Source organism: Chamaea fasciata, unplaced genomic scaffold, assembly GCF_029207755.1.
Source record: "Chamaea fasciata isolate MVZ Bird 193981 ecotype frontalis unplaced genomic scaffold, bChaFas1.0.hap1 SCAF_9, whole genome shotgun sequence".
Taxonomy (NCBI): domain Eukaryota; kingdom Metazoa; phylum Chordata; class Aves; order Passeriformes; family Sylviidae; genus Chamaea; species Chamaea fasciata.
This window is the reverse complement of record NW_027094094.1, coordinates 14,118,414-14,142,620: the sequence shown is the minus strand read 5'-3', so window position 1 is coordinate 14,142,620 and position 24,207 is coordinate 14,118,414. Positions and strand designations below refer to the sequence as shown.

Genomic DNA, 24,207 nt, shown 5'->3' with positions numbered 1-24,207 from the left:
ACAGTGCATCTCTCATCCCAGCAGATGTGCAGGCTTCAGCCTGCTCAGCATCCAAGTGTCTCAGAGTGAAGCTAACTAGAGTCAGACATGAAACTTTATATGCTCAGAAATAACCTGGGCATCATATGCAAAAGAGTGTTCCTTCCGGGGCAGTTCAGGTGTGATGGCATTTGGGATAATAATGACAGGATGAGGAGTCTTGGGGCTGGTGGTTGCAGCGATGGCTAGGGGCTGCTTGGGCACAAGGGAGCTGCTCCAGTTCCCCTGGATTACAATACCCCACGGTGGGGGGAGGTATCATATTCTGAGGAGAAAAAACAAGGTTTTACTTCATGTAACTTAATGAGTGACAGACAGGTACAAGTTTTTGGCAGCATTATAGAGGGCAAAAAGATGACAGCTAGTGGAGGTATTCGTACACCAGAAAGCCTGGGAGAAAATGAAGGGATATGGGAAGCTTGATGCAAATAGAAACCTCATGCTTAGGAAAAAGCCGTGCTTGCTCAGCTGGAGAAAGCTAATTCCTAGGTATCCGTTTGTGCACTGCGAGCATCACCCACAGAAGTTCATCCCTGTCAGGATGCTGGTGCCTCCTGGTGTCTGAAGGAAGTTTCTGTTCAAGCATGTGGAGACAGATACCTTCTGTGCTTTGTCTGTATGAGGTTCTCATTGTAACACTAGTGCTTCCTTTGATTAAAAGTCATGATTGAAATTAAAATTGCTGTTTTGTCCCTGTTGACACAGATGATTTTGAAATGACTTCTTTGTGTCCCAGGTGCCTCCTTATGCGGTCCCTATGCTGCTGAGAAAGAACTGTGCCAGGGACCCCAGGGTCTGCTCCATCCATGGCACTCACACCCACTCTGCATAAGAAATGCACATAAAACCAGCCCTGAACCTCTTTTTATTTCATGGTGCTTGCCCTCTGCTTTAAAATGAGGGAGGCACACACCTCTGCTGTTTTATGACATACTGATTTCATACTGTTTCTTAAGTGGCTTCTTTCAGAGGTCCAAGAGAACCTGTAAAAGCTTTTGTGATGGTAAACAAGTGCCTGGTGACCCCTGAACCTTAAACACCCTCTCTGCTATCATGTTATTTATTAAGCAACTCACACTAATCTTTTCCAGGAAAGATGATTCTCATAATCTGCCAATTCATGTTACTTTCTTAATGACTAAGTCCTTGCAATTAAGTGGGGGGCAGGGGGTTGGCCAGAGTTAAGATGGAAAGTGCTGTCAAATAAAAGATGCACAGAAATGATGATTGACACAGTTATCACCAGGGTGTGGCCTTAGCAGGGACAGCCCACCCCAGTTTCTGTGCAGGATGGGCAGAGCAGTGTGCTTGCAGCTCATCTGACATGGCTTCTCTGGGATGTCAGGTGGGTGGGGTTAAAGAGCCTTGAGCTTAGGTTTAGCACTAAGCAATGTTTCAGTGGCAAGTTGTTTCATTAACCTGCCTAACCCTATGTATTTACAATGCTAGGGTGACAGTATGAAATAACAAAATGCATCATCATTTAAAAAGCAGGTTTGCCCTGAAGTTTGCAGTATCTTGGGGGTCTAAGCTTGACTTGTCAGTCACTGACACTCTCCCAGGATTGAAGCGCGGCATCTTGGCTTCTCCTGTTCTCCAAGCTTCTTTTTCTCCCAGCAGAAATAAGTGGCCTGGTTCTCTTCTAACTTCTTTCCCCCATTTGCCCAGCCCAGGTTCTCCTGAGTGGGCACTGGAATATCATGAGTGCCATATCATATCATGTCTGTCCATGTGGAGATCTGTCCATTTTTGTCTCCCTTAGCTCTGGCTCCCTCCATAGCGTTTCTGCTCTACGCCATCATGAGACAGGGATAATTGGGTGAGTCATAAATCACTGTCTGCTCTGGGAATTGTGAAGTGTGTATTTAAATGCCCAAGAATCTCATCTCATAGTTGATATCTTTGTTCACATGTTGACAGCTCATGATAATCCAGTTATTCCAGCTGCCCCATGTCTGAGGCTCCCAAAGCCTTACATCATTGCTTTCACCCTATCCCAGGAAACATTTAATGCTTCACTGAGTGGGCAGCAATATAAAAGTGGATCATTTGTTTTCCATTTAAGAAAAAAAATTCTGATGCTTTTTGCTATGGAGAAAAATTCAAATTACTGAGTTCAGTGAAGGTGGCTCTAGGAGGTACATTTGGCTGCGTGGGACAACAGCCTTGATGATGTGATGACTTTTCTGAGTTTTGTATGGATTGAGGGTTTTTTTCAAGGACCATTTTCTCTGCACTGATATGTGTCTCTCGTGTGAACAGGAATGGCTCTTTGGGTGTTGCTCTAACTGGAAGTTTAGGCTCTCTACAGGACAGATTTTGGTGCAATGTCCAAGCTACCCTGCTTTTCCCTCGTCACTGAGAGTTGTCTTTACTTTTTACTTCTTCTCCCCTGGGCTCTCCATGCACCATTTGACACTGATATTGAACTCATTCAATTTGCTATTTCACCTGGATGAGGGAAGGTGGTGGTGTGGAGGGAACTCCACTGGGTACCAAGAGATACTGGGTTCTTTTTGTGAAGGAGCCTTCACAAACGTGGGCAGTTCAGTGTATCAAAAAAACCAACTCAAATGTGACTTGATTTGTGTGGTCTCTCAAAAAAACCACATAATCTACTGCAAGGTCTCTTGATCTAATGACTAGAGGCAGAACAAGAGTCAGGGTCTGGAAGCCAAACCCAAAGAATTCCAATTAGAACTGGGACACAAATATTTAGCCAGCTACATAAACTACCTAAGGGGGAAAAAAAAAAAAAAAAAAAAAAAAAAAAAAAAAAAAAAAAAAAAAAAAAAAAAAAAAAAAGGTGGTTTCTCTTCATCTTGTAATTCTTTACATGCAGCCTGGCTGCCTTTATAGAAACTACGGTTCAGCCAAATTTGAGTTATTTGGCTCAGCCCATGTATAAGTTGGTGAAATACTATAGTGTGTGAGGCACAGGAGGTCAGACAAGGTGATCCAATGGTTCCTCCTCCTTCAGAGCCTCTACAAAGTTTTAGTGTGGGCAGAGGGATGGGACCAGTTAAGGTGTGAGGCTGTGACTCCCTCAGTGTTCTCCTGGGATTAGCAGAGGGTCTGTGTGTGACCCTGCCTCCTGTTCCTCTGATCTCAGGGAGGATGTTCTGAAGAGAAGCTGAAGGTTTGCAAGCAATCTATAAAACTGAATTCCCATGGTTTAGGGGTTTTTTTCAGCCAGCACTTAAGCCATGCATGTTCCAGCCCACATATGAGTTTGAAATGTTCCATCATGTTTTCATTATTTGTTTAAAAATGGCAATTGTCGAGATCTCTTTTGCTCTAATTACCTGATATTATAGGGCTTCAGAGCACCTCTTTATACTCTCCAGAATGTGCCCTTGGGATGTGACAAGTCTGAGTTGTGCAGCAGATGCTTTCAGAAGAAAGTTGTTGGCATGAGTGGCTGAAAATAGAAGCTTGTTTACAAGGCTGGTTTTGCATTATCAGCTGTAGTGCTCCAATAATTAAGGCTGTGAACCTAATTAGCTCAACACTTCATAATTCTCTTCTGTCTCTCCGGAGGCTTGTCTGTCTACAGCTCTGAACTGCTTCAGCTTATGCCGGGAACATCTTTATCCCAAGGCAGCTGCATTAACACAAGTACCACCTCAACTGCCATGAATCCCACACTCCTTTTTCAAGTGCACAAACCCTCCACAGGGCTTCCTAGAGAGCCCATACTGGGATTGTTTGGCTGCTTTTATTAAAACCATACAGGAAGAAACACTGATCTCTCCTGAAGCATCAGCAGAACTGAATGATGCCATTGTTACTACTGATTGAGAGGGTGCTTTTACACTGGCTTCAAACTTGTGTCTGTTCTTAAGTGGAAAATGTTTTTTAATGCTGAAAAATGTAGTAACATTTCTGGCCAGCACAGCCTTTTTGACAATGAAGCATTGCCATGCACTTGAGAACAGCTCATGGCTGCTGCTTTCACCTCTCCCATCTGGGTTAGGTGTCTTCTGGGCAGGTCTGAGCCTGTGCATGGGACGGTGTTCTCTCCATCCCTGACCCAAAATGGCCTGTTCTTCAGTGACACCCCTGCAGCGTGCCCAAGCATGTCCCATGGCTGAGATCGCCCTGTCCCTGGGCATTGTCTTCTGTGTATTTCCTGATCCTCAGAGCCAACCCACGCACAACTGGGAGATGTTTTCCTTCTTAAGTGCGTGAGTTTCAGCTGTTCTGACTGTCCCGAGTGTGCCTCCTTCCTGTTTGGACAGATACTTGATACATACACCTCAAATGGAAAGGGCTGGACGTGATTAAAACACACCGTCTAGCCACAGGCATCTTTTTTTCACTCTATCTTCCCCACAAAGCAATGGGGGCTTGTAGGGCTTGTAATGATATTTAAAGTTGATTGTGCAAAGTATGGAGTAATTCTTTAACTTTTTATATGCAGAGAGACAGATGTAAGGTGCTCCATGCTGACGTGCTGTTCCTGCATGGTTTGTGGCTGAGACTTTCTGTGCTTGCACTGAGGTACTTTCTATTTCTGCAGAAATACCTTGGCATAAAAACATCAAACCTTCTTGATTTATTTGGAGTTAAAGTTGGTATGCTAACTGATGAGCTCTATCAAAATACTTACATTTTTAAATTCTCTGAACTCCCAGGATAACTGATGTTCCAAGGATAACTGATGTTCCAAGTTATTAACACGCAACATTGACATCTCCCTTTAATTACAGGTCTGTGATGAAAGCCTGTCTCCCAGCGGGTGTGCAACTCAGGAACCTGCAGTGTTTCCTGGGATGTGATTAACAACTCTGAATCAGGGCGGGATTGTTCACTTGGACATACTGGCTCTGCCCAGGGCGATGCCATTCCCGCAGTGTATCCCAGGTCACTGTTGCTCAAATGCAAGAGCAAATCCATATTTGCTTCACTCTTTTAAAAACAGTGCCTGCATGGCACAGACACCTTGAAAGTCAAGGTAAAAGTGAATGCTGATGTGCTGGGTTTCATGAGCCCCGTTGTTAAATGGTTACATGTGACGTGACAAACATCAGCAGCTAAAGCAAATGCACTTACAGACCTTTCTTCCCGAGCCTTGTCCATACTCTGTGGGCTTCCTGCTGCATGCTGCCAGTCGGCACAAGGCTGGGCAGAGGGGCATTGTCCCCATCAAGACAGTGAGGAATGGGACTAACCTTTTATCTTCCACGCTGTCTTTCATTCTGGTCCACAAATGCTCCAGTGAGTTAATTGCTAGCAGAGGGAGAGGGTAGGGAAGAGCCATGTGCAAAAGAGGAGAGGGATATTTTCATCTGGGACTGAGACAAGGACAGGACCTGTGAAGGGTGGTAATGCAGAGACTCTCTGGCCCTGCAGAGGGGAAGGTGTGTGATGGATCTGTGGAACTGTGGAGCTGGCTCGCCAAGCAGAGCCACAAGGGCAGGTTCAGAGCTGTTATGCAGAGAGCATAAAGACAAAATCTGCCACACTTATAATTGATAATTTATGATGCAACCCGCACAGAAACAGAGCCCCTCCATTTTGTGAAACAGAATGTCCTCTAGAAAATATTTGCACTTAACTATTACACGCAGATACAAGGAAATTCTTTCAGGAGGGTTTGAGTCTAATAAAATGGGAATGTGTGACCTGGCCTGCATCATTATTTGCCCAGTTTTATCCTTTTGTTATTATTTCCAAATGTGGAATTCTCATTCCTGACAATTCTGCAGGTGAAGCTAGGCCAACAAAAAACAACGGTCTCCCCCAATTACATGGAACACCTATTAGGGCTGTAAGGAGTCTGGCAGGGCAGGCCAGCATCCAGAATGGCACGTGTCCCCAGGAACTGTGCAAATGTCCCTGTCAGCACACAAGAGCCCCATGCCCCTTTGGGTGCAGAGGTGCTGACTGGCATAGTCAAACCCCTACAGGGCTGGGCAATGCTTGCTCTCAGCCCTCCTCTGTGAGCAGATGGGGTGCCTTGGCCAAAAGAGCACAGTGTTTGGCTCTGATGTTCTGGGATGCAACAGCTTACGGATTGGCACCGTCCCCTCCTCTTCCAGGACATAAATCCTCTGGGACAGAGGCCGGGCTATCTCTACGTGCTTGTGTTGGAGTGTTGGTCCTTGCATGACGCAGAAGACAGAGCTATTGTAAGCACAGCACTGGCAAGCTCCAGGGCTTTTTTTCTGCTCTAATGTTTATGATTTTACCTACCAAAAGATCTCCTTTTATAAAATGTGAATGTTCCCACTTCTACGGCTGCCAGATATTACAACTGGGAAAGCTGGATCCTTCAAGTGTGTCCTTGTTTCTAGTTATAAAACCAAAATTGGACACCAGCATACAATATTTGCAAAGGGGTTTCCGTTGGTTTTGTGGCTCAGACGTGGCGGGTCCCAATGCCTGGTGTTAGCTGGTGGTCAGTGGGGTTGTGGGCTGCAGCAGGGCCAGAGCTAGCACAGTGTGGGGATGCTGGGGCTGCAGGATGAGGAGCAATCAGGATGAATGCAATGACTATTTCCCAGAATGTAAACAGCCTTGCAGTTTAATGGCTCTATTTATGTTGATGGAGATCAGGAAACACACTTTGTTATTTTAGTCTGAGTAAGCTCATGCAGATGGTAAGCAGAAGCAACGTGTTTGGAGTTTCTCTGACAAGCCAGGTTGCACATGAGTGTGTTAACCTTGCCTTTGAAAAGCTCTTGATTTTTATCAGCTTGTTTACCAAACTGTCACAACCAGGCATAAAACCACAGAAGACTCACATGCTGATATGAGAAATGTGCAAGATCTTGGTAGTGGAAGAGGAATAGGAGTTTTCTGCTCTTTGTTAAATGCAGCAAAAAGCCATTTTTTTCTACAAACCTTGGAGTGAGCTGTCGAGTGAAGAGACAGGAGGGCTACAGAAAGATGTTCCATGCGACAAATTGCTCCCTGCTCCCACCACCTCCAGCCCCCACAGATGTGCAGAGTGGGATCTGTCAAGTTGCTCGAAAAAAACCATTTTTATTCCATCATTTATGGGCACCAGTGACTTTCCTCTTCCTCTCAGGCCAAGGCTTCTTGCGTCAGCTCCCCACAAGCTGGTGCTGCAAGTGCAAGAGCCGAACGAGTTAAGCTGTGCTCGTTGTTCCAAGTGGGAGCGAAGAGCCATTGCAAAATGTTTTTTCCCCTGTTGGCTCTGCGTGTTGTTTTAAAATTAAATTGGTTCTGGTTAGCAAACAAGAACAGGACAGCAAAATTAAATTTTCTGAGGAATGTTGTGAATCCTGTGTGAAAAATAAACCCCAAAATATTTTTCCCTCCTGCACTCTTTGGCTTGCCTTTGTCCCCTCTTTGCCTGCCATGCCTCCCTCTCTGCTCCTTCCCTGCTCCCTCCATGGATGTGTTGGTGGGTGGCAAGGCTGGTGTCCTTATGCCAAGGTACTGTGGAGAGCAGGAGTGGGAGTCAATGGGAGCTGGGATGTCATGGCTTGGCCATGGAAAATTATTTCTTTTCCCCTTCTGCTTATTGTCTCACAACTTCCTTCCTTGCTCCTTTGTTCTCGCTGGGCTCCCAAACCACGCAGTGCCTGAGGGACATTGCTGCTCCCTCTCTGGCAGATCAATGCTGTGCAGGTCTGGAGAGTACTTTGGATGTGTAGAGGACACAGTATTCATCTCAGAGGCAGAACTGGACCTATGAAGTGTAACTCAGCCCCATGCAGATGACTACTGCTGGCCATCTGCAACACTTCAGTCTCACTGGAGCTCAGCACAGACTGCATCGGAGGAGCTACACCCACATAGGGCTCTGTGATGGACAACACAGATTTCTCCCTGTCTGCTCCCATCTTTCTTATTTATTTTTTTGTGTGCAGATGGAAAATCTTTGACACAAATTGGCACTCCTCAGATTCTGTTCCTTTGGAAAGCTTCTGCAGCTCTTAAAAGCTTCTCCTCTATTTGGTCAGCCCTGCAGGCATTCACTGTGCACTACATAAGTCATTTCTCTAGTCATTGCCTCAGTATTGTGTCAAGTCTTCTTGGATCTTTATTTATAATTTGGCATTAATCTGTTCTGAGGGTTCAGCAGACTTTCACTGTTTTATGTGAGCTAGGACATCTTGCTTTCAGACCTTTGGGTGGCACAGCAGGTTATTCTGAGTTGAGTTTCATCATGTCTGTGGTGCATGTGATGTCCCAGGCTGTCATTGTATCCTGGCTCTTACTATTGCTTTTATTTGGGAAGTGAGGCTCCTGATGCCTTGTATCCTTGCTGCCTGATGCTACTGATTCCTGGAGGCCAACTATGGTGTGGTTGTCCTTCCTGTGCTCTTCTCCAGGTATCTCCTCTTGGCCATTGTTGGAGAAGGAAGGCTCAAACAGTCTTCCAGCATGATGCGGATCAATCACCTGGGCTCCTCTGGCTGACAAAGACAGACTGTCAGACAACAGGTCTAAGAGAAGATTAAATGTCTCTTGGGAGGCAGCATGAGTCTGCTGAAACTTTGCTTCCAGGTGGCATGTGAGGATGGGTGCCTTGTCCCTGTGAGCAGTGTTTTCTGCAGAAGGGCTGTGTGTTGGACCTCTTGCCTGGAACAGGGCTGGCGTGGGCAGCCAGGGAGCACTCCTCCCTCACCATCAGACCATTAGAATAAATAAAACAGCTCCACTTGGGCTGGATGAAATCAAGTCTTCTGGATCGCGGCCTAAACACGGTCAACAGCTCCTCTGGGCCCTTGAGCTGCCAATAGCTTGCACCTCCTAGTGAGTCTGTCCTTGGGAAGGAGCCATTAGAGGCTAAGGAAACTTCACAGATCTACATCCTTTGAGAAGTGGGAAATCACCAGTGATAGGACATGCAGCACCTCTTGTGTCAGGAAACAGAATACACAGGAAACAGAGTGGTTAAAACCCAGCACTCATGCAATGTCCCAGGCAATGCCTTCCTGGAGCATGGTTATCAACAACATTTCCAAAACTCCTCCAGGGCACTGTGGAGGCTGGGTTGCCCTTCTGCTCTGTCATTGTGGTGCTTAGATTGTATTTGAGTGAAGAGCCATCAGAAAGATAATTAGGTTTTCCAGATCCTCTGATATTTGTGGGCTTATGCTGTTTTTGCCATCCCAGGACTTGTCAGCACTAGAGTACCAGTAAAATTCACCTGAAAGAAATCATGTTCCACTTGGGCCTGACAGACCAGCTCAATAAATTTCTCCCTTCTGCTGCCACCTCCTCTAACACAAGTGCTGCCTTTGTGCCTTTCTTGATTGGGTGGCCAAAAGTACGCTAGAAAGACAGAGCCTGTTTCTACACACATGTGCATAAAATATTTCACATTCCTCCCTTAATCACTAGAGATATCTGCTTCTTCATTGCCATCAGTCTTTGTGATCAAAGCTGTTGTATTGCGCAGCAGCACATCACCACCAGATCTGGTCAGTGCTGCTGGGAAGAGACTGAGGCTGCTCGAGTTTGCTACTTTCATCCTGGGCATCCTCTCTCTCTCTGTTTTCTCTCCAGGAGGTGATCCTAGTGTCTGACTTGTCTTGCTGGTGTCCAGATGCTTGCCCTGTTTGACCCCTGGTGCTGACATAGCACAAGATCATGTGGAACTCTTGGTCTGTGGTTTGAGTTTTTATCATTTTATCCTATCACCTCTCTTTAAATAGGAATTCCTTATCCTAAAGTTTCCAACTGAGGGTTTGAAGTGATGACCTGAAATCTGAGTGAGAATCTGTTGAGTCATTGCTGAGTGCTGTGAGTGTATTTCTCAGTTCAGAACATAGAGAATTTATCAGCTGTACAATAATGCACAGCAAGCCACATTTTGCAGGATGAGGCTTCCAGCATCCACAGTCCCACCAGTAAATGGAGCAAGGTCATTGCTAATCTGGAAAGTAAATGCTTTTGAAGTATTTCCTCTCAGGACAAGACTTAGTCTTTTCTTCCAGCTGCTAACACCTTCCTTCCTGCTCAGAGCAAACCCATAACCTTCCTCAGACACAGAAAATTTCCTGTTCTCCACTGTTAGAAGCTTTCATCCCTCCTTTGGTGTCTCCCTTTAATCTCCCCCAGTATGCCGTGGTGTGTCCATCTGCCTTTCACTGGGCTCACCTTTTCTTGCACTTCCCTCTCCTAATGCTGCCCACATGGTTCCCATTTACAAAGGTGGGAGCCAGTGGGCATATTCCATAAGTAATCTGAGTCGATGGGATTTTCAGGTGGAATTATCTAATTAGAGACTGCCAAGCAGTATGGGGGGGAATTTATTTTAATAAGTTGATTTTTAATATTTTCCATTAATTTAGTTTTCAGCAGAGATTATGCTATATCCAGAAATAAAACCATTTACTTAATCAGTGAGATAGTCCGTTAAACCCTGAAAAATTACGTTTTTTTAGATTAACCTTTATCCCCAAGAATTGTCTCAGAAGGCTGTCTCCTCTGGCTGGGGGTAGAATCCCTTTCAGAGGTTTAACGGTGGTTATTTGTTTAGCTGAGCAAGTTGAAAAGTCTGACAAGTATATTGTAAAAACCTCAGATCCCTCTCCCAGAAGGCAAGCCAATGACACCATTAGCTTAAACCAGCACCTCATATACTCGATTTTAATATGACTCTTCAGGTCCAGAGTTTGATGCATTTTCAGTTGAAGGATTTGTGTTTCAGTAGGAAACAGGGGAGCAGAAGGGAGAGCAGTGCTGTAGATTACTCAGCAGTTGGGTACACATATGTATTAAAAGCCATGCAGAGGATCTGCTCATGAAAAGAGCTGATGTCTGACATCTAAATCCATTCTGTGAGTGGAGTACCTCACAGCACAGCCTTTTGCTGTGTGTTTAGCTGAGTCCCAGATACCACCAGTGAGTTGTGCTCTCCTCTGCCTACGTGGCTCCCTCTGGTTTTGACAGCCACCTCTAGGCATGATACTATTAATGGCTGATACTTTGGAGCTGCTGTCCTGGCAGGCTGTGTGAGCACCCTCTCCATCACTACATCCATCAAGAATGTGCCAAACAGTGCAGAGGAGTTGTGTGGCAGCAGTGCCTGCAGAGTGATTGCTGAGAAATTTAACATCCATCCCATCCAAGTCCATACACCTGCAGTGTTGAACCACAGGACTGAGCTGGCTTTGAGTCATTGTCCAGAAATATAAAGAGGTATGGAGCTCCAAGGGAGTTGACCCAAGCCTCTTTGGATGCTTACATAGTTATGGGTCATGCCTGTTCCTCCCTGCTCACCTTGAAAGAATGGGCCTGCCCAGGTGATACCTCCATTGCACTCCTTTGCTCAAGCTGAGAGTATTTGGGATGCATCTGTGCCCAGGGGGGTAAAGCAATAAATATACTTCCAGTGTACCAGGAGTAAAACCACTTCAGCAAAATACAGAATTATTGTCAGAGGGCATGCTGATAGTGGCAAAATGCTGGGTGAAAAATGCAGAAAAGGAATTTATGGAATATGTATGAATCTTCTGTATTTGGCAAAACGATTTGACACAGACTTCATAGTGATTATTAAGCACTTCTGTGGTTTAGGTTTCCTAAGTGGTCTTTCATTTGTTCTGTCCTTCTTCAGGTCTGCTGCTCTTTCACACTTCAGATTAATGTAACTAACAGTCATGTCACAGTTAATTGACTCGATGAAAACTAAAGAAAAGAGCTGTTTCTATGTCAATATGTTGCTTCCTACTCCTTTGCACTGAGTTACCAATTGATATTTTCCTCTTTCTTCCCCTAATTTGTATGTATTTGCAGGGTATTTTCCTGCTGTTCTTTCTGCTGCTCTCTCCCCTGACCCACAGCACAGCTGTTGCCTCTCCATGTCTCACTGGTTGGGAAATGCTGTCTTAAACTCCCTTCCCCAGAGATCCTCTTGACCTGTGCCCTGAATTTGTTCAAATTTGCTTTTTTTGAAATACATTATCTTTAATCCATTTTTCTTATTCCTTTAGTGCCTTAAATTGCTGGGCTTTTTGGTTTTGTAACCGCTTGCACTCAAATTTACTTCCATTTTTGGACTATTAATCAACTTTCTATATCAATAATATTCAAGTAATAAACATCCCCTCCCCTGTTATTTTCCCTTCTCTAGAGCAACTTTTCCTCACGTATTCCAACAGCTTGGAGTGTCTGGGATCTTCCCTTCTCTGTCTTTACCAGATAACATGGTAATTAAAATTACCAGTTCCTACCAACTCCAGTTATTTTACTTGATTTAGTCAGACACTCAAAAATATGTCCTCTGTGTTCTGTTTGTTATTAATGAAGTTCTGTGGGACATCTTCTGCGCTCCTTTTATTTTTCTGGTCCCTGGAGAGATACACAGGGTCTATTTCTCGCCTCTCTTTGAACCCCAAAATGTTCTTCATACAAAAAACCCCAATCAACCCTTCTATCTCCTTCTTCTGTTTCCTAAGCAGGTGACATCATTTCACATCAGCACCCCCCTCCAACAATCTTTCCATGAAGCATATGTAAGGCTAATTGCTGTAGTTGTTTAAATGTGTCTTGTTTGCTCTCCGGGCACATATGTGCAGACAAGGCTGCTTTGGCTTTGCAGCTGGTGAAGAGGAGAAGGACTCTGAACAGATCTGTCCTCTCACAGCAAATCAATTGGTTCATGAGGTCCTAAATGCCCCACATAGCAGTGGTTTGCTGACAGAGCTTGGTACGGCTTGTAGGATAGCAAAGAGCCGAAGAATGTATTGGAAGCTTGGAACATCTTGCATTACTGGGAAGATGCTGAAAACCTGCAACAAATACAGCTTAATGAAAGGGTGTTTGGAGAAGGCTTGACCTTAGTCTTGAGCTATCCACAAGAAACAAAAACGTAGCAAGGCAGGACTATAGCAAGATCCAGTCACTAGAAAGCCAAAACACCTGGACTCAAAGTCAGGTGCCTATTTTGACCATGGATGCTAAATAACTGCAAAATTTCACACAGGGGTAAGCTGATTTTCGTAACTGCAGCAGATGTTAAGCTGACAGTGTGTACCTTTATAAAATATCTGATCTGTCCTGCTGAGGGACTGGGTTTGGCTGGTGCACTCCACATGTGTGTCCCAGGCTGCCTGGTGCAGGACATCACGCTAACGATGCTGGCCTTTTCCAGCCATTCATCTGTGCCTCCAAAATCAGGTTCAGACTCCACCCTGTATGCTTTGGTACAAGATTCCCCCAAAGATTAGCCGGGGAGAGCTCCTGCCAAACCGGGTCCCTCCAGCTGAGCCATATCTGTGAGCCCAGAGGAGCAAAGAGAGCCAGGGCCAGTTCCTTCAAATATTTTACAGATTAAGCCCCGGGTCTGGTATCTGTGGGAATGAGTGGAGCTCTGACCCCAGCGGGTCGTGGTCCTTGCTGCAGCGCTCGCAGTCTGCACCGATAATTGCCGTGTTCCTCACCCGCCAAGCCTGGTCGGTCGCTGTTGTGTTCAAACGCAGCCACACTCGGCACTGTAGACGAGCCCTCTGACATTATCCGAGTGCAGCTGGAGGCATCTATTTTGGCCTTGAAAATGCCTCTTTCTTGGCAGAGCTCTGTGTTTATTATAATGCTGTCTGTAATGTGCAAAAGTACATTTCTGTTTTAACTTCCCTCTTTATGTACTAAAGAGTGTGGTTTTAATTAAGGATTTCACATTGAAACATTTCCGGTTTTATGTGTTGTTTTTTTGGTTGGGGTTTTGGGTGTTCTTTTTTTTTTTTTTTTTTTTTTTTTTTTTTTTTTTAAGACAGTTTTCAGTTAAAATGTTTCAGAGTTTTGAAAAATACCAGATGCCCAGCTCACAAAGTGTGCGAAGAGCCGTAGTCACTCCCTCTTCCTCGCGGGGAAGTCAGCTGCTGCGCTGAGCGGGAGCGGGCGGGGATGGCGAGATCGGGGTCAGCCGGCACAGAGGATGTGCCGGAGCCGGGACCGCGGCTCCTTGCACGACAGGAAATATTGGCTCAGACCCACAAAGTAAAGCACCTGATTTCTGTGGGTTCTGGGTTTGCGTCCCAATAGCTGGGGATTGTAAGAGGAGTTGGCCAGATCCCTGTTTGGCAGCAGAGCGATTGTGCTGTGGCACCCGGCGCTGAGGGACCTCAGGCGTGCCCCTGCCATCCCTGGCCGCCGGCTGCGGTCCCCGCCCATGGGAAAGGCAGTCAAACAACTTGTAAAGTAAACTGGTTGTTCTGCTACGCATCAACTGCCTAAAAAGAATAATAAAAACAAGACAGATTTTAACTCTCCTGGTAGTAGAAGAGCTCAAAAACATGTTATAAAGGCACCCCAAATTTTTGAAAAGAGCAGGCAACAAAAATTATGTTAAAAGCAGGTTTCTTCAGCCAGTCCCATGATTTTTGTGAGTTTGACTCATGATTTTTGAATGTTGGGGTTTGGCAACACTAAAGTCCTCAGTTTGAATTTGTTCCCGATGTGGTAGTTCAGCCTCCTCGCATGACTGATCAATGTCACTGTGCTCTGGAGCAGCCAGAGATCTGGAGGGTGGGAGGCAAAGGGCCTGGTACAAGGCTCTGCTCCTTCTGGGGCTCCAGGGATGCTGTGGGGTGGATCTGGCTTGCATCCCTGCATGAGGGTCTTCTGAATCAAGCCGTGTGTCTGCCACGTGACAGCAGTTTAGGCAGCAAAAAATGGAGTATGGGAGCTGCTGGCTGGGCTGAAGGAGATTGGTGAGCTAGATGCACAGCTTACCTGGGCTAAGCATTTTACTGAGATTAAATGAACATGTTAAAAGCGTGCCTTGTACCTGTGCGTCTTTCATTCCTGTTTAGCCATGCAGCATCTGCACAGGGTGTTGCTCAGCCTGTGCTGCCCAGCTCACCTTTTGCAGGGAAGTGCTGAAAACATCTACCCTCTTGCTGCAGTGTTAGTGCTTCAGGTGCTTCTAGAAAAGGTATTTCTAAAGAAAACCTCTTCCTTGCAACTGTGGCAGCCTGAAAGAACAACGTGGATGCATTTTGCCTGAGCAGCAAGTGATGCACAGGGTTATGTGGGTTCCTGTTATGGCTGTTGTCATTTGCCCTGCAGCTGGTAGGAGGAGGTAGGTGTGGGGACAGGCACAGTACAGTACTTGCCTTGTGTAACAGCATCCAGCTGAACAGAGAGCTGTGGCATTATCTTGTGTGTACCTCTGTGGGTTTAGGCCACACAGGGTTTCCCATGCCAGAGAGGTCAGAGTCAGTCACAGGAGATCCCCCTCCATGTGGCTAGGGAGCAGCCCTGTGCAAGGACCAAGTCACCTCTCCTGGCAGCACAGAAATGGCTCATGTTTGCACCTGAAGCCAGCTTGAAGCTCTATAAATCACCATTCTCCCATCTGTGGGTAATGCTTTCCAGCTGCCCAGGTACCCCTAACTCAACACTCCCCATCCCAATGGAATTCACAGCCCTGTCCTCCCTGTGAGGTGGCCAGGGAGTGCATTTAGTCCTCCTGTCAGCCATCCCTGTCCATCTCTAGCTGCCTGCCATTTGGGAGCTTGTTGAATGCCTGAGGAGCTGACCACTTCTTACCTATTTCAGAATGCTTTTAAATTGTTCCAGAAACTGCTGTTTGTTGATAAATCACAGTGATTGCAGAGAAGTGTTTTAACTAGACCATGTAAGAGAAGGAATGAGCTGCAGTGCAGCACTGCCAGCTGTCATTGGGTTTAGAAACACACATCATAGATTTTGTTGCTTTTCAGACAGCTGCACTTATAGCTGTTCTTATAGCCATATAAAACAGTCATTCTGTCAGCAAAGCTCTGGCAGTGGAGCTGGGTCATGTCTGCAGCCGTGTTCCCAAGCCTGGCAGGTTTGCTCCCTCCACGTGCATAGATAAAGCCTGGAGGAAGGCAGCTCTGTGGTGATGGGGTAACCCGTCCCCAGAGTCACAGCTTTGCACAGGGTAAAGAACAAACCACTGGGCTGTGCCCACCACCTGCAGGGGGGTTGTGCCAACAGGGCTTGTCTCCAGCACCCCTGGTCATTAGGAATGGGTAGTTCCCACACTGAGAAGGGGTTTTGGAGGGTTTTACCCCAAGTGTGCTGTTGCTGTTCGGGAGTCTGGCTAAGTGCAGGTCAGGTTCACAATCCACAGCCTGTTCCAGCAGCATTCACAGATCAGGCCCTGTCTGCTGTGGTCCATCCTGTTTGGACTTTGGAGCTAAAGCTGCGAGTCGCAGAGACTGGAATTAGATTTTTTAAATTTCCTCAAGAGCAGGAAGATAATGTTATCAAATTAGAAGCTTTGCACAAGATCAATATACAGCTTTCAATAAAACCTCATCCTCTGCTCCTTTTCCTATGTAAAAGAGCAGCTTTAAATGCCTGGACAAAATAATATTTGGATACTTTCTGCTCATTTTATTTGCATTCCTTTATCCAAAATGGAATGACTCAAGCAAGCTGCTGACTTGACTCACTGCTGCACACGCTGTTTCCCACCGATTCCTTGTGCAAGCCGTGTGAGTGAGATGGAATTGCCACGCAGGCTGTCACCATCTCTTGACAGGACAAGCTGCCTCCCACAGAAGCCCCAAGGATGTCCAGAAGTGCAGGCACTCCTGAACACTGAGGATGCTGAGGAGCTGTACCCAGGTTTTCCCTGGAGCAATTTCCATGGCTCAAATCCAGTGATCTGGGCTGGCCAAGAAGATGTAGAAGAGCAGGTGGTGCTCACAGTCTTATTTTTCCTTGTTCTGTTCTTCTGCTCCACTCAAAAGTGTAGCACTCTCCCTGCTCACCTCCATTTCCCTGTGAAACTTTAGAAGATGCTGGATTCATCCTGATCCAAAAGGGAAAATACCTTAAGTTATGCAGCAGGAGAAAACAGCTTTCTTAGCTGTAATATGATCCTGGTTTCTTCCCAGACACCAGACTGGAACAGAGGGTTTGGAAATTGCCCCTCTGGCCATTATCTGAGCTTTACAGCACTTGGAGATTGAACCCAGATCCCACATCTCTTCTGAAGCTCCATGTCAATTTACACTTGTTCCTAGAAACCATTACTGTCCTGTGAGCTCTTTACCACGTGAGGATTGAAAACAGAGCTATTCTGCTCATTTGAGCTCTCTTTTTTTTGCATGTAGGCAGAGCTCAGGGCTCATTCCTTTTTCTCACCATCTGAGGATTAAGCCCAATCCTGACTGCTATCCAACCTCGATACCATTTACACACTGAACCCAATGCCTATGGCTTTCATCTGAGCCCTTAGAGCATTTGGAAACAGGCCATGCCCCTTGTCTGGTATCAAAAGAATTATATTAATTTGGGATTCATTCCACAAAATGAGGCTGTCAGCCAGACTCCTTAGCAATTGGATATTGAACCCAGACCTCGTGGTTGTCTTCCAAGTTATATGCCAGCTGGGAACTCAGCCCACAATCCATGGCTGCCAGCCAAGCTCCTTATTGGCGAGAGATTGACACCAAGCCCCCAGACTGCTATTTCTGCGCGGCAGTGTTAAGGACTAAACCTTGCTCACGTGGTCAGCATAATCACCTCTGCACTGGCAGTGAAATGAAAAATCTAGTTAAAGACTTGAATGAATATTGAGGGTCGATGTTCAGCTGCTTAAAGACCAGGGATGATGACAATTCCCTTGGAAAAAGGCCCCCCTGATACTCCGAAGGGAATAGCCCCAGATCCCCCATCTGTCCTCCAGCTGGATATAAAATCCAGGTTCTCATTAACACACAGTGTGCAGCATTTCTTTGCTGGCTGGCAGTATTAAAGCCAGTTCCTCCAGCTTTCAGGTATTCTTCAGATGGGATTAAACTAGTTCCCCCTTCTATAGCACCTTTAGGCTCTGCCAAAGCACTTGTCACTCTGAACAGACCTCCAACGTTGTACCTTGCCTTGGAGCAATAGGAGAACCTGGCAGGTAGAGGAGAGCAAAGGACAGTTCTGAAAATGTCAACCCTCTTCAGAGGACCTTAGGAGCCTGACCAGGTAGAGAGATCATTTCAGGTGAAATGTGTATCTGAGGCAAGCAAAATTTTCCCTCCAGCCAGGAGTTTTGCCCAAGAATTCATCAGCATCTTTATACAGTGTGGTTTTACTGCATGGCAAAATGCTTCAAAAAACCAAATTAAAACCAAACAGTTTCCCAGCTGGGATGGTCGTCATTAGAATGCAGTTTCCAGCAACTGTGCGGGTTTCTTGGTAGCCTTGAAATCTCTAAAATTCTCATTAAGCAACAACTTTGAAGGAATCACTTAGCATGCAGCTACAATAAGAAAATCTTCCCATGATCTGATGGGTTAAGCTGGATGTTATAGTGCATATGGACAGTGTGGGATGTTGCTTTGCCTCTGAACTTGCAGTGATGGTGAAGGCTGATCTTTGGTGCTCTAACTGTGCAGATTGTGGATGGGGGTTTCTGGTCACCTTGTCTGACACCCTGTTGTGACTGGGGATGCAATCCGTTGGAAGATTTCAAGCTGGTGTGGCAGACCTCTCCCATGGGTCTGGAGTTACTCTAATTGTTTGTTGCATATCTTCTGATTCATATTTATTTGCTAAGGAAACATCAAGTCCTTGCCACACACAAGTGGTTTTATGAGGATTTTCAGTGCAAGAGAGACAGAGCAAATGAGATTCAGCTGACCATGGTGCCAATTTGTTTGTAAATAAATTTTCCATGTACCCGCTTGTTCTTCAGTAAGTGGGAGTATCATTCTTTTTCCATTCATTGCTCTGACCTGCCATCTTACTCATCCCTAGTCTGAACAGCCTGTACTGCCTTTTCTGCCCCCTCCCTGTAGAGTTCTCTTCGGACTTCTCTTTGCCAGTTCTTTCCCAATCCCATCGCCCTGCTGTCATCTCTGGGGTGCTCAAGGGGCAGGGGATGCTGCTGGCTTCAATGCTGGCACCAGGAGCTGTGTGCAGAGACGCTCCAGGCTTGCTCAGAATTTATGGAGAACACAGAGTTGAGCAATATCAGTTCAAATCATTATTTCTAGAGCTGCATTTCTTTACTTTATCCACAGAAGGGTTCATCTGTTGTCCATTGGATTGGTCTCTCAGCTGACCTGTGGATTTGGGAATTGTGCTGTGTGCTGCCCAACCCATGCTCAGCTCTCCTCTCACCCTCCTTGGTGCTTGCATACTCTGTACGTGCAAGAGATGGATGTGGTGAATGGTGGAGATAGAGGGGGAACAGGCTCTTCTTTCCCATCCTTCCGGTTGCCTTCCCAGAGTTACAAAAGCCCCTGGCACACTATGCTATGTCCTGCCACCCCTCAGCCCACTGACTGATCCCCACTTCCATCGCAGCCTGCACATGGATTTCCACTCTTCATGCTAAACTCTGCCAAAGCAAAATTCCTGAAGCAGAATAAAAAATGTGGAAGACTTTCAAGCCCAGAGATTCTTGAACTGTCCCCCTTACCAAACAGCGGTCAATACTGTGCTCTTTATACAGTCTCTAGTATAATGTTTAATTCAGTAACTACAACTGGAAAGTCTTTCCAATTATTTTAAACTGCCAGAGATATTTTAATGTGCCTCAGGTTTTGTGTTGGCACGCTACAGAGTTAAGTACCATCCATCTTTCAGAGAACATTAAAATTTAACCTTGTATAAAAAGAAGAATAATGGGAAAGAATCCCAAAGGACTAACTTGTCCCTTGAACCCCACCATCATTTGTGGTTTCACAGACACCTTCTGCATTTTGAAATTGTTTGTCTCTCTCTATGTAGGGTATGAGATCAATACAAGCAGCTAAAAGCTTTAATTTCTGTGCAGAGCTTCATCTGAGGGCAGGACTGGGAGCAGATCTTCACTTGTAGCCACCCAGCCATGCATTGTCAGGCTATATTCACTCCCTAGATGAGTTCAACCCTCTGCAACCAATGATGTAAAAGTTTGAGGAATCACAAATATCTTCTGATTTAATTTTTGTGCCAGGGCTAAGAATCATCTGTCTCTGACTACTGGCTGCTGTTTGTCCCAAAGCCACCAAGGCACCCACTCCAGAGAGACCCCCCACCAACACTGCTGCTGGGTGTGAGGACATAGAGCATGGGGCTTTCCTGTCTCGGGCAGCGTCACTCCAACTACATGAGCATTATAAATAGAAGAAGTTGACTCTCAGCATCCTTGCACTTTTTTTCTTTATTTTTCCTTATTCCTTCTCGCTGAGCTCAAGTGGCACGTGAGTGCTGAGCATGTGCATCTCTGCACTGAGCAGAGGGGGAGAAGGAGCAGGGAGAACATCTTATAAATCTAGTTCTGCTCTATTAAGATTCATTCTGGTACGACAATGGCTTTTTCTGTTGAAGTGCTTTGTGAAAGCCTTGCCTAATGATCTGTTAGCTGGGGAAAGGTTAAATTCCTGGATGATTTTCTTTGTTTGATGAAGAAAAAACAGTGCAATTATCCAAAATTCAAAGTGAGTTTTAGCCAGCTGTTAATAATACTGAGATTCTTCATGTTCTCATTACTCAAAAGTAATGTTGCCATCCCTAGTCATGGCAGTAAAATATTTACAGCATTTTCTTATGGCCTTATTTGTACATATGGAGGACTGGACATCACTCAAAGTCTTCTAAATAGGCTTCTTTTTGTGCTTTAGCCATCCGTAGAATCATTTGGTTTGAAAAAAGCCTCTATAAGATCATTCAGTCCAACCATTATCCTAATACTGCCAACTCCATCACTAAACTATGTCCCTAAATGCCGTACCTACAGATCCTTTAAACTCCAAAGGTTCGACCACTTCCTGGACAGGCTGTTCTGATGCTTCATAATGATTTCAGTGAAGAAATTTTTTCTCATATGCAATCTAAATGTCCCCTGGCACAACTTAAGGCTCTTATCTCTTGTTCTATACGTTGTTGCTTGGGAGAAGAAGCCAACCCCCACCTCACTAAAACCTCCTCTAAGGTACTTGGTAGAGAGTGGTAAGGTCTCCCCTGAGCCTCCTTTTCTCCAGGCTGGATACCCCCCACTCCTTCATCTGTTCCTCACAAGACTTGTGCTCCAGACCCTTCACCAGCATTTTTGTCCTTCTCTGCACATGCTCCAGCACCTCAACATCTTTCTTATAGTGAGGAGCCCAAAACTGAACACAGCGCTCAAGGTGCAACATCACCAGTGCTGAGTACAGGGGGACAATCACTGCCCTGGTCCTGCTGACCACACTGTTGCTAATACAGGCCAGGATGCCATTAGCCCCCTTGGCCACTTAAGCACACTGCTGTCATACACAGCATGACAGTATTCTTGTCATCTAACTGCAGCTGTCTGCGATGAAGATGTCCAGTTTTTAAGGCAGTCATCTCAGAGGTGACAGACATGCCCTTTAACCACTAATGGTTAGGTAGCCTGTGCAAACTGATCATCAAGACTCGGCCAGGGTCACTGGACTGGTGCTTCCAAGTTTGCACTATCCCAAGACAGTTGCCAAGAGTGAAGGCAGAAAGTGGATTCGGTAGCTGCTAGTCTTGATATCAAGAGTGCCCATTTTGACAATCTGGTGTGATGTAGAGACACGTTTATTAGTACTTTTCTGCTCTTTGTAGCTTCAGTGCAGGCTATAGATGCATCTGTCCTGGGAGACCACTGGAAACGTGCAGGACGGAACCCCAGACATCTGTGTGTTTCTCCTAGCTCACTCCCCTGATTGCTGAGGTTTCCAGCTTGGAAAGTCGTGGCAGAACATGAAATACACGTGGCATCTCTGCATCCAGGCGCACAGAAACAAAATAAGTGTCATGGGGAAAATAAAATTTCACAGTGGCAGGCCCTGTGTTGGGATAAACAGACATCTTGTTTCCTCTCGTGGATGCATGGAAAATCAATTCCCAGTCTTCTGCAGTGACTCCTAAACATGAACCAAATCCTGTTTTGTAGTACAGTTGTTTTAGGCCAGTGAAAAGGTTTCATTTCCAGCAGGGGAACTGCAGGTAACACCTTTTTACTATCCTGATTTGTCATTAGGGTATCTATCTTCTCCTCTTTATAGGAGTCTAGTTTTGAAGTGCAGCTTTTTGCCTGGGGGTCTGAAGTAAATAAGAAATAAGTAAGAAGTAACTGTATCTGCCTCTAATTCACTAAACATCCAGAAAAACAGCTAATGTGCCTGAACCACTAGGATGAATACATTAGCTTAATCTAATTCAGCTACTTTTCACTCAAACAACCAGTAGCGTTTTGAAAAAGGTTGTGAAAGGGATTTAGAATTTCTCTTCCACATTTTTGCATTCTTCTTCTTTCCATAACTTTGCCGTGTTGCATTAAATGTTATTCAGTTAGCTTATTTCCTGGACCCTCCTTAAAACTTTACTTTTAAAATAAACGTATTCTTCTCAGACCTCAGAGCCGACTCTGTATTCACTGAGACATTCAGTGACCAGGAAAAGCAACAGAATAAACACAGATGTGCAGTGAACAGCCTATCCCACCTGGAGCGAGCAGCTCCCTCTTGTCACTGTTTCACTTGCACCTCAGGTGGGCAGCATGGCTACAGGAAATCTTGGAGCATCACTGCTGGGCTTAGAGCAATTCCCTCTAAGTGAGTGATGGCCTTCCCTACATCTCCTTCATCTCTCTTGGCAAAGGAGTGTACATCTTTCTCACTGCCGTTCAGTCTAGATAAGGGTTACCTCAGTTTCCGGGGAGAATATCGTGTGCAATCATTTGTGAACAAAGCCTCAGACCCCAACAAGGTGTAAGACCTAAATGGCTGCTTTGCTGCCCGCAAGCCCTGCTCTCCTGTCAGTATATTGCTTCAGTGTGACTTGTTCTTGGCACTTTCCTGAGGCTGTTGATCATCTCCTTATATTTTGTAAGTGCTGACAAGCAACTTGGTTATTTGTCCAAGTGTTTTTCTGGGACCTGAAGCCAGTCTGCCTACTCTGTAATTCCCAAGCGCCTCCTTCCCCTCTTCTGAAAGTGGAGCCTATGGTCTGCCCTCCCTGGCCCCCTGGAACCTCCCTGTCCCTGGTGGCTCTTCACAGTTAAGTGGTTGCATCTCCAAGGCTGCTTCAGGAAGCTTGCTGAGTGTCCTGGGATGCCGTTCAACAGGCATGGATGATTGAAAACACCACAGTTATCTAATTGCTCTCTTGCTGTCACGTGAGTTTGTATCCTGCTAATATTGGCATTAGCTTCATCAGCAATTTGATTGCTGATGAGATTTTAGGGAAGTTTTCAGAAAAAAAAGGGCATTAAGTGTTTTGTCTCTTTGTCCTGTGCTAATGTTGCACCTCCCTAAATAATGGGTCAGCTCTTTCTTTGGTGTCTCCTGTTGCTGCTGGCTGGTGCCCCCACTGCTCATTGAGACCACGTACAGGGAGATGCCATCCAGGCAGTTTTGGGGCCAGCAGATAGCATACAGATCCCACAAAGCCCCCAGCACCCTGGGAGGGCCTGCTGGCAGCAGGGTTTGGCCAGGCTGTCACTGGGCAGGGAGCCCCTCTCTCCCCAGGCTCAGGGGTGACATGAAGCTCCACTCCTTGTGTGCAGGACAGATGTCAGCCAGGTGCACAAGGCATGGAGCCTGTGTGTGATAATTGCTAGGACTGGGTTACTGCTCTGGGGCTGCAGAGCAAAGACCAGGCTGTTGTGGGATGCAGGAGAGGTGGAAGCTCTAAGGTGGTGACTTCCTCATCCGCTCCCCAGACACTGCAGAGATCTGCTCTGAAAGAGATGCAAGGCAGAATAAGCACAGGAAAGGACAAACTTTCCTTGCCAAAAGCAGATGAAAAGCAATGTTATAAAGTCACTTGTCTCTGGTAACATGGCCCCAGCTCTGACACAGAGGTGGAGGGCATCCAAGTTTCATGCTGGAAGGAGATGAACCCACACCTGGAATCCTATCTGGGTTTCAAAGGTCAGGTGCCTTTCTGCGGTTACAGATGTCGTGGGGATGGCATTTGACCTTGGCTCATCCTACATAGAAGGCGAGGTATGATGGACAGCAGGATCATTTGAACCCCGCTGGAACTAGCTTTCCTTTGAATTGCAAACTGTTTTTTGTTTCTTCCCAGCCAGGTCTCTAGACAAACTCTATAACTTTGCTGACTGCTCTGGCCTTCACCTGATCTTTGCACTGAATGCTTTACGCCGAAATCCCAACAACTCCTGGAACAGCTCCAATGCCCTCAGCCTGCTGAAGTACAGTGCCAGCAAGAAGTACAACATCTCCTGGGAGCTGGGCAACGGTGAGTGTGGGAACACGAGAGCCGCTGGAATGGAGCTTGCTGTAGCAG

The 24,207-nt window shown here is 45.9% G+C and overlaps 1 protein-coding gene across 4 annotated transcripts in view; it reads left to right on the top strand.

Moving 5' to 3' along the window:
- Window positions 1-24,207, top strand: part of HPSE2 (heparanase 2 (inactive)) — a 106,708-nt gene that overhangs the window by 47,907 nt on the left and 34,594 nt on the right. For all 4 annotated transcript variants that reach the window (XM_066191127.1, XM_066191124.1, XM_066191123.1 and 1 more), the window contains one exon: window positions 23,986-24,159. In XM_066191127.1, coding sequence (XP_066047224.1) covers window positions 23,986-24,159 — 174 coding nt within the window. The remainder of the gene's footprint in view (window positions 1-23,985; window positions 24,160-24,207) is intronic.